The sequence below is a fragment of the Pseudorasbora parva genome, chromosome 3 (assembly GCF_024679245.1).
Source record: "Pseudorasbora parva isolate DD20220531a chromosome 3, ASM2467924v1, whole genome shotgun sequence".
Classification (NCBI taxonomy): domain Eukaryota; kingdom Metazoa; phylum Chordata; class Actinopteri; order Cypriniformes; family Gobionidae; genus Pseudorasbora; species Pseudorasbora parva.
Genome location: NC_090174.1, coordinates 4,715,555 through 4,726,981, shown reverse-complemented (window position 1 = coordinate 4,726,981; position 11,427 = coordinate 4,715,555). Strand labels below are relative to the sequence as shown.

Here is an 11,427-nt window from a genome sequence, read left to right as displayed (position 1 = left end):
ATTGCTAAGTTCACTTAGTTTCATGTTCAAAAAGTGTACTTAAATTGTTTGGTGTTCATATAGTGAACTTAAATTGCCAACTTCACTTAGTTTGGTGTTCATATAGTGAACTTAAATTGCCAAGTTCGCTTAGTTTGGTGTTCATATGGTGAACTTAAATTGCCAAGTTCACTTAGTTTGGTGTTCATATAGTGAACTTAAATTGTTTGGTGTTCATATAGTGAACTTAAATTGTTTGGTGTTCATATGGTGAACTTAAATTGCCAAGTTCACTTAGTTTGGTGTTCATATGGTGAACTTAAATTGCCAAGTTCACTTAGTTTGGTGTTCATATGGTGAACTTAAATTGCCAAGTTCACTTAGTTTGGTGTTCATATAGTGAACTTAAATTGTTTGGTGTTCATATAGTGAACTTAAATTGCCAAGTTCACTTAGTTTGGTGTTCATATGGTGAACTTAAATTTCTAAGTTCACTTAGTTTCATGTTCATAAAGTGTACTTAAATGGTTTGGTGTTCATATGGTGAACTTAAATTGCCAAGTTCGCTTAGTTTGGTGTTCATATAGTGAACTTAAATTGCCAAGTTCACTTAGTTTGGTGTTCATATGGTGAACTTAAATTGCCAAGTTCACTTAGTTTGGTGTTCATATGGTGAACTTAAATTGCCAAGTTCACTTAGTTTGGTGTTCATATAGTGAACTTAAATTGTTTGGTGTTCATATAGTGAACTTAAATTGCCAAGTTCACTTAGTTTGGTGTTCATATGGTGAACTTAAATTGCCAAGTTCACTTAGTTTGGTGTTCATATGGTGAACTTAAATTGTTTGGTGTTCATATGGTGAACTTAAATTGCCAAGTTCACTTAGTTTGGTGTTCATATGGTGAACTTAAATTGCCAAGTTCACTTAGTTTGGTGTTCATATAGTGAACTTAAATTGTTTGGTGTTCATATAGTGAACTTAAATTGCCAAGTTCGCTTAGTTTGGTGTTCATATGGTGAACTTAAATTGCCAAGTTCACTTAGTTTGGTGTTCATATGGTGAACTTAAATTGCCAAGTTCACTTAGTTTGGTGTTCATATGGTGAACTTAAATTGCCAAGTTCACTTAGTTTGGTGTTCATATGGTGAACTTAAATTGCCAAGTTCACTTAGTTTGGTGTTCATATAGTGAACTTAAATTGTTTGGTGTTCATATAGTGAACTTAAATTGCCAAGTTCACTTAGTTTGGTGTTCATATGGTGAACTTAAATTTCTAAGTTCACTTAGTTTCATGTTCATAAAGTGTACTTAAATGGTTTGGTGTTCATATGGTGAACTTAAATTGCCAAGTTCACTTAGTTTGGTGTTCATATGGTGAACTTAAATTGCCAAGTTCACTTAGTTTGGTGTTCATATGGTGAACTTAAATTGCCAAGTTCACTTAGTTTGGTGTTCATATAGTGAACTTAAATTGCCAAGTTCACTTAGTTTGGTGTTCATATGGTGAACTTAAATTGCCAAGTTCACTTAGTTTGGTGTTCATATGGTGAACTTAAATTGCCAAGTTCACTTAGTTTGGTGTTCATATGGTGAACTTAAATTGTTTGGTGTTCATATGGTGAACTTAAATTGCCAAGTTCACTTAGTTTGGTGTTCATATGGTGAACTTAAATTGCCAAGTTCACTTAGTCTGGTGTTCATATAGTGAACTTAAATTGTTTGGTGTTCATATAGTGAACTTAAATTGCCAAGTTCGCTTAGTTTGGTGTTCATATGGTGAACTTAAATTGCCAAGTTCACTTAGTTTGGTGTTCATATGGTGAACTTAAATTGCCAAGTTCGCTTAGTTTGGTGTTCATATGGTGAACTTAAATTGCCAAGTTCACTTAGTTTGGTGTTCATATGGTGAACTTAAATTGCCAAGTTCACTTAGTTTGGTGTTCATATAGTGAACTTAAATTGTTTGGTGTTCATATAGTGAACTTAAATTGCCAAGTTCACTTAGTTTGGTGTTCATATGGTGAACTTAAATTTCTAAGTTCACTTAGTTTCATGTTCATAAAGTGTACTTAAATGGTTTGGTGTTCATATGGTGAACTTAAATTGCCAAGTTCACTTAGTTTGGTGTTCATATGGTGAACTTAAATTGCCAAGTTCACTTAGTTTGGTGTTCATATAGTGAACTTAAATTGCCAAGTTCACTTAGTTTGGTGTTCATATAGTGAACTTAAATTGCCAAGTTCACTTAGTTTGGTGTTCATATAGTGAACTTAAATTGCCAAGTTCACTTAGTTTGGTGTTCATATGGTGAACTTAAATTGCCAAGTTCACTTAGTTTGGTGTTCATATGGTGAACTTAAATTGCCAAGTTCACTTAGTTTGGTGTTCATATACACTGCTCAAAAAAAGTAAAGGAACACTTTGAAAACACATCAGATCTCAATGGGGAAAAATATCATGCTGGATATCTATACTAATATGGACTAGGTAATGTATTATGAACAAAAGGATGCCACATCATTTAATGGAAATGAAAATGATCAACCTACAGAGGACTGAATTCAAAGACACCCTGAAAATCAAAGTAAAAAAATGATGCAGCAGGCTAGTCCATTTTGCTGAAATTTCATTGCAGCAGCTCAAAATGGCACTCAGTAGTTTGTATGGCTCCATGCATGCCTGACAATGTTGGGCCACGCTCCTAATGAGACAACTGATCACTGAGCTCCTGGACAGTCTGAGGTGCAACCTAGCACTGTCGGATGGACAGGAACACAATGTCCCAGAGTTAGGATTTAGGTCAGGTGAGAATGGTGGCCATTCAATGTCATCAATTCCTTCATCCTCCAGGAACTGCTTGTATAACTCTTGCCACATGAGGCCGGGCATTGTTGTGCACCAGGAGGAACCCAGGACCCACTGCACCAGCATTTGGTCTGACAATGGATCCAAGGATTTCATTCCCATACCTAATGGCTGTCAGGGTGCCATTGTCTAGCCTGTAGAGGTCTGTACGTCCCTCATTGGATATGCCTCCCCAGACCATCACTGACCCACCACCAAACCAGTCATGCTGAACGATGTTACAGGCAGCATAACCCCACTGCTTCCTGCTCATTTTATGTACACTACTTTCTTAACAAGGTTAGGTTTCTGCTTTTGACTTTTCACCTCGCAATTGCAATGTTACAATGCAATAGTTTTAAATTATTTTTGTTAATGTATATTGTTTATAACAATTAAACTTATTAACTTATTTGTAAGTTATTTCTATTGTTAATTCCATCTTATTTGGTTATTTATATTGTTAATTTAATATATTTTAATATAGTTTTATATTCTCAGCAAGAGTGTCAAGTCTTAGGATGTTATTAAACTTGATAGATTATGGATTAACTTGATAATGAAAAGGGTTTAACAAAAAAATACCAGCATGGTTTGTATAACAGCATGTCAAAATAAATAGTTTATTGTACACACACACACACACACACACACACACACACACACACACACACACACACACACACACACACACACGTTGTCCTATGTGGTTTACAGGGACTCTCCATAGGCGTAATGGTTTTTATAACGTACAAACCATATTTTCTATCCCCTTACACTGCCCCTGCCCCTAAACCTACCCATCACAGGAAACATTCTGCATTTTTACTTTCTCAAAAAAACATAATTTAGTATGTTTATAAGGCCATTTGAATTATGAGGACATTTGATATGTCCTCATAAACCACATTTATAGTGTAATACCAGTGTAATACCCATGTAGTTATACAAATTTGTGTCCTCATAAACCACATAAACAGGCTCACACACACACACACACACACACACACACACACACACACACACACACACACACACACACACACACACACACACACACACACACACACACACACACACACACACAGCCTCTCTATAATTCAATTCAAGGAGCTTTTGGGATGACAAAAAAAACATTCTATATTGTCAAAGTATTGAAACGTGTGTAATGTATGTATTGCGTCTGAACTCCGTGTTTCTCTACTGTCCACCACAGTGACCCTCAGCTCAGCTCAGTGTGTGTGTGTATATATGTATGTGTATATATATACACTGTAAAAAAATATTCTGAAAATAAGTTGCCTGGTTGCCTTAAAATTTTGAGTTCATTGAAATTAAAATTTTGAGTTAATACAATGAACATTGTTTGAGATTCGACAACCTTTATTAAAATATTTTGTAAGCATATTGGGTAATTGGGTGTGTTTTATTTGTGATGACGCAGTGAAACATGCCAAATAGTGCTATTTTCATGATTTATCCAATGTTTTATGTGTTTCAGATACAACAATATTTTGAGTTTCTATTTATTAAACAAAATTCCTTCATTGTATAAACTCAAATTTTTAATTCCAATAAACTCAAAATTTTAAGGCAACCAGGTTACTTACTTTTTAAGTTAAACCAACAAAAACCAACAATTTTTTTTACAGTGTATATATATATATACTGTAAAAAATTATATGTTCAATAAGTTATGACAACATATGTTTTTACATTGTTTTAACTCATCAAAATAAGTTAAGAAATGTGAATCTTGTTTTTATTAATTATACAAGATGTAACTCATTTTTTAAAGTCAGTTTAACATAATTTACACTGTAACAACGTCAGCTTAAAATAAAGTGTCATTTTTTGCACATTAAATAGTCACATTACTAAACAAACCTAAATACACCATACAGAAAAGTCTACAATTTCTTAAACAGTGCTCTTTTTACATTATTTCCCAAACTTTGAAGAAAAAAAACAATATATATAAAAACATGCAATATTAGCTTACCTCTTTTAAAAACCTTTGCTCTTTTTAGAGATCCTTTGTAAAACATCCTTGGGTCCTTTGTGAAGCTAAACCTTTCATTCAGTGAAGGTCTCACTCCAGCGCTGACAGGGGAGGAGCAAAACGGCAAGGGCTGTCAATCACTGCAAAAGGGCTTTTGAGATTCATTTGCATTATATTTTTAAAAAAGTTAAAAGTTCAACTTTATTGTCATGCTACCAATCCAGTAACACACATACTAAATCTTATTTAGCTTATTGTCTGTTCTGCAGCAGTCACTAGAAACATATTTCTATAAGTGATGTGTCTAGTTAACATTGTGCTTGCAGATATATCCAATGCAAGGGCTCAAGAATAAAGGTCGATCACAGCCTTATATGAAACCTAAATTCATTCAAAATCTTGCCTGATAGCCAGAGTCATCAGTTCTGTCAGACGCTTTATAGCCCAGTTCTCATCATGGATTAAGTTTGAATTAAATTCAATTATTTAAAGATGTTATGCATTAAACAGCTCATAAACATACTTAACTAGAAAGAGAAACTTAAATAACCTGTTAAAACTGTAATAAAATTATGATGCAATAATTTAAGACATTTCTCCTTATATCCAGCAGTCATATCACCCTGCAGCTTGTTAGGGGTTTATGTTTATGACCCAAGACCAGTAGTGAAAAATGAAGACCAAGAGTCCGGAGTGCAATTAATTGAAAGAAAGAATTTACTAGTTGATAGTTTGCAGTTTCATCAGCAGAAGCCAGCTTCAGGTCTCACAAGGAGTTCGTAGGCTGCGCTCCAGCTCTCACCGTCTGGTCCCCCCGCCTATCGTACATACAATTGTCTCAACAGTTATACCGTTTTCAAGGTCTATCCATGTCATTACTGCCATGTGAATGCTTCTGATTGGCTCAGAGAAAATGCACAGTCATGGTAAATGTCCACACATTGTCAGTTAATCTGATGCACGTCTCCATAGATCACCTGTTGAAGCTTTCACCCCGGGAATTAGGCTTGTAGCGACCTTTCAAATCTGGAGCAGGCGCCACGGTTGGAGCTGATTGAGCTCCAGTTCTGACCAGAAAGCTTCCCAAAACATACTGATAACGCTTGCTCTCAGTGAGAGATAAAGAAATATAAAATTAATAAAATATAATAAATTAAATGAAAGACTATTGATTAAGTAAAATCATAACTGGAAAGAATCATAATAATATAAGAAGATAAATATTGTTTAAGGCTTTGATTATGAATTTACTTAGGATATTTACAGGTATATTGAAGCAGCAGTGGATTTCAGAATCCACCTTTCAATCCCAAGACTGGTTTCCCACTGCAGGGCTGAGCCTGGTCAGTACCTGGATGGGAAACCAACTGGGAAATCAGGTAGCTGCTGGTAGAGGTGTTAGTGAGGCCAGCAGGGGGTGCTCAACCTGTGGCTTGTGTGGGTCCTAAAGCCCCAGTATAGCCATGGGGACACTATAACAACTGTAACAAGCACCGTCCTTCAGATGAGACGTTAAACCGAGGTCCTGACTCTCTGTGGTCGTTAAAAATCCCAGGATGTCCTTCGTTAACGAGTAGGGGTGTAACCCCGGCATCCTGGCCAAATTTGCCCATTGGCCCCTGTCCATCATGGCCTCCGAATCATCCCCCTCTCCTGATTGGCTTCATCACTCGGTCTCCTCTCCACCAATCAGCTGGTGAGAGGTGAGCGTTCTGGCGCAATATGGCTGCCGTCGCATCATCCAGGTGGATGCTGCACATTAGTGGTTTAGAAGATTCCCCCTTCTATATGTAAATCGCTTTGAGTGCCAAGAAAAGCGCTATATAAATGTAACAAATTATAACCTGACGTGTTCTTTAAAACTGAGGCAAGAACCCTTAGGTTCTATACAGCAACAGACCTGATTCAGATCATCGTCACACATCACAAACTCTCGAGTAGGTACTTATTTTGAACAAGTAATTACATCACGACTGCTAAAAAAGTATGTTTCTTTTCTAGTATGAATGTAATCTAGATGTAGGCCTACTATATCCGCCATGTTGTCATTATCATGTGATCTACAGCGTCAGTTGTGTTGCTTCACTGCCATTTATAAATCCTCTCCCGTGGCCTCATGGGATAGTAAAGTGTCAATCATATGCACACTTCAGACTCTCGTCGGAAGTAGGTCATCTAGGCACTTCTTGCCTACTATTTTATGACTACTGAGAATTCGGACATACTTTTGTCACCTACTGTTTTTCAGAAGTATGTATTTCAGATGAAGCCTCTATAGAGTGGTGCTGGTATGACTGGTATGTGCTGGTATGAATAGCTAAATATGTTAGCATTTTGGCACTTGTGGTTCCTACGTCCCGAAGTCAATGTTTTTTTTGAATGGGCTTTTGGTTAAATGGCTGAAATAAGGTCTGTGGTGAACAGAAGCTCAAGACACTTTCACGTTTTACTCTACAACATAAAATACTGAAATATTACCCCATTCGTGATTTTTTTTGAAGCTGTTGCATGTCTTGAAAAAGCTGTTTGCTAACCAGTGGCTAATGGGACTATATAGAGGCTGTCGGGGAGATTAAACATCATCACGCCAAACAGTCCGCTTTTACAGCCTCATTATGCTCATAACTGTGCTTTTATAAACTATTCTGACTCAAAGGTTATGGGAAAATGTTTTAGATAGAAACTAAGAGTTGAAGTTGAGCGACCGTGGTCAGTTTATAGCCTTTAGCCTTTTCCTTCCACCGACTGCACTTAAGCTTAAAAATTAATAAAAGTTGTGTTGATCTGTGATAATCATCATGATGGACAAAACGTGTAAGTATCATAAACTTTTGTTGACCACAGCTTGTTATTTTGGGATAATTTAAAGCCCATGGGAAAATCCTATTGGGTCTTTCGAGGAGCCAGTGATGCTAACAGCCGGTTGGCCTTCAAAGTCAGGCTTACCTGCACTGCTCTATAAAATCTCCCTGGTTTTCCCAGTGCATTATGGGACTTTTTAGGTAGCAAACGTTTCAGTGCACTGGAATGATTATGGTATTGTAGTACTCGAGACAAATGTCTTGGTCTTGTCTCGGTCTCAGAAATTGAAGACAATGGATTTTGTTTCAAGACCACAACTGCTGGGATATCTTTAAATTGCCGGTGCATTGTATGGTTTATTTATTAACAGCATTCATTAATGTGATTGATGTAAAACTCACATGCTTCAATGCTATCAATAACTTATTTATATTTTGATTTATTTATTGTGTAGGTTCAGAAATTAATGATGGATCGTTCAAAAATGTCACCAAAAATGAATACAAACACTTCCAAAATTCAAGATATTGTTGCAAAAAAAGTACTTTGGATATATCTGGATTTTTATATTATAACATGATATAATTAACCAATATCACAAGTATAAGAATGATTTAAAAATAATTTTTTAAACATTATCCTCAACATTATTTATGAATTTGTAATTCACCAATTTAGATGCATCACCTCTGTAGCGCAAAGACTTTTGTTGTTAATGATTTCATTCTTTGAAAAATTGGTAACAGCTCTATGTATAGTGTCTTATTCTAATTTTATTTATTATAAGTTCTGTCATTTTCCAGGTGATAATGTGGATCTCTCTTTATGAATTTAATGAGTGCTGGTGTTGTCTTGGTCTCAGCACACATTGGTCTTGTGAATCGAAATCGAATCGTGACATGTGGTATCTGTGTCTCTGTTGGATCTTAGTGAACCTTGTAAAACATGGCTGTCATTTTAATTACAAAATGACAAAAACAAGACCCAAAGCTGGAACTGAAAATGGTTTTGGATATTGCTATATTTTATAAACACATTGGCATATCGTTACAAAACTCAGTATGACTTCGGCATCATGCCATGAAAGTACTCAAAAAGTTGAGACAGCGCCACCTTATGATGAAATTTCCAATAATGCTGCTTTTGCAGTTTTTCCTGAAGCTCCCAGCCATGCTTACATGTCACCGTTCCTTTCTGGCCATGGCCCTGATAATTGCTGCTTGCAGTTATATTTACCATAACATTCAGTATGAGCCATATTCAGTTAAACATAATAGGAAATACATTTTTAATAATTTTTGCACCATTTTATTTGGCCCCATCAATGCTGCATATGTTTTTTTGTGATTTTGTAACAAAAAAAAGTTTTTCAGATATGCAATATACAAAATATATTTAATAACATTATGTAATTGTTTCCCAAACTGTGCATTACATCAATTTAGCATATTACATTTAAAATCATACTATGATCTTATTTACATACTTAAGAAGAATCTAATATAGACAGCATTATGTGCGATCCCTTCCATTTCTATTTCCCCAGAAATGAAAACGCTGCAATTTTTAAAACACATTTCTTTACTGCAGTCTGTAGTGAAAACAAATCATACCAACATCCACTTGGTTTCAGCTAGAGATATACAACAGACTACAGCATGACCATGGAAAAAGGTCTGCAATTTAATACAAAAAGATGCTTTGCAATCATATGCATAATGACAATTATAACGAACGGTACAAAAGAGTAAAATTTCAGCACTTGCTATTGGGAGTCTTGTAAATTTGTCTTTTCTTCAATGGCCTGTTTGACAATTTCAGCCAGCTTGAGGCGATCAACTTTTTCTGAAAACGATCTACCTGTAAAGGAAAAACCGGTAACAGATTGGAGCTGTGCTTGATTGATCGGTCAACTCATACAGAAATGATCATGGCCTTTGAGATCAGTCAAGGACGCAAATAAAATGGAATCAAATCATTCATTTCCTCATTGCCAAGTATTGGTTAGGCGTTTGATCAGTTTTCATCTTTGTTCACATTTCCAAGCACTTCCTTCACAACCAATTCACAATGACAAAGAAAAAGCATCATTAACACTTAAAGGTGCACTATGCAACTTTCCGTCCACTGGAGGGCGCCTATTCAAAACAAATGCGTAGATTGATGACGCAAAGTGTGAGCGCAGCATCTTGGGAGATGTGGTCTTCTCATCACAGCCGGTGGAAAATAGGACTCGGGCAGAAATCACGTTCATGCATGCGGTTATTAACGTTACTGTAGTGTAAAGCAGAGCAGGACCGAGTGTTGTGGAGCTGAGCACGGCCGCTGGAGCGATTGGTTATTAACGTTACTGTAGTGAAGCAGAGCAGGACCGAGTGTTGTGGAGCTGAGCACGGCCGCTGGAGCGATTGGTTATTAACGTTACTGTAGTGAAGCAGAGCAGGACCGAGTGTTGTGGAGCTGAGCACAGCTGCTGGAGCGATTGTTAAACAAATACCCGCCTGACGAATACCGGGACTTTTATTATGCTGGGACGGGACACAGTCGCCGGGCGCCTGCACTGATCCGCTCTTCCGGTTATGATTATGAGGTAATGCAGCTCTGTTTATCATATTAGATACATTTAAGTGTGTTTAAAACGATGTTATGACGTTACTCCGTGCGTTCAGTTGTTCACACTGCTAAGAGTAAAGCGCTCCTGCCAAATAAAAGCCGAAACCGAGGGTGAGGCAGATATGACGCAATTGACAGGCGACTCGCTCAAACGCTATCCTGACACGTCCCGGTCTTTAGTTAAAATAGCAATTTTCTCACAATTTACAAATAATTGGAAACATTTGGGATATTGTAGGGACTCAACTGAACAAAATATATAACACTGGCCTAGTAGTTTTTGGATATTTTACCTTTAAAGGGCTCATATATAAAGTAAAACACAATGCAACTAAGATTTTGAGAGGACAGATCTGCTCTGATGCTGCAAACCAAACCCTACGACCTCTTACCTGAATCTACAATTTTTTTTTATATTAATAATACAAATGAAAGCTATTGATAGGAGTGCTCACAATTTCAGTTTATTGTAAAAAGTACTGGTGGTATTCTAGTACACCTACCATCCCAGCTTAACCCTTGCAATCCATCTCTGAGAAGCTTGCAGTCTCGATTGAAGCGCCACGCTTCATGCATAACTTCATTTAACTTTTCATCCTCATTGTCACCTGTAAAAACAACAAAGATATCATAAGTACATAAAATAATACTTCATAGTCGGTTGTTTGAAACCACCTGGTCGACTAGGCTGTGTTAACACGGCAGCTTAAAGTCACTAATATATGATGTGAAGGGCATAATGCACAACAAGCAGTGGATTATCCCGATTATACCATGGTCATTTGCCAGCACTGACAACTTACATTTACATTTATGCATTTAGCAGACGCTTTTATCCAAAGCGACTTACAACTCAGGAGTACAGGAAGCGATCTGTCTAGAAGAGGCAAAGAAACGCAAAAAGTGCCCCAAATACCAAGATTTGTATACCGCTCAGAGTAGCAAAAACCAGAAAAGGGAAGAAGAAAAGAGAAATAGAGGAGGAAGAGTTTTTTTCTTCTTTTTTGTGATAAGATTAAGTGCTCATGGAAGAGATGAGTTTTACCTGTCTTTTGAATGTTGAACTTAAATCTGTAATTAATATTTGCAGAGCAATATTTGTGACCCTGGAACACTGGTCATAAGAGTCAATTTTCTGAAATTGAGATTTATACATCACCTGAAAGCTGAATAAATAAGCTAGGA

General features: G+C 36.6%; 1 protein-coding gene across 1 annotated transcript in view; it reads right to left on the bottom strand.

The window, feature by feature from the left end:
• Positions 1–8,632: 8,632 nt before the first annotated feature.
• Positions 8,633–11,427, bottom strand: part of mapkapk5 (MAPK activated protein kinase 5) — a 39,751-nt gene continuing 36,956 nt past the window's right edge. The window contains exons 13-14 of the mRNA XM_067437599.1: positions 10,746–10,850; positions 8,633–9,489 (exon numbers count right to left, since the gene is read on the bottom strand). Coding sequence (XP_067293700.1) covers positions 9,395–9,489; positions 10,746–10,850 — 200 coding nt within the window. The 3' untranslated portion in view covers positions 8,633–9,394. The remainder of the gene's footprint in view (positions 9,490–10,745; positions 10,851–11,427) is intronic.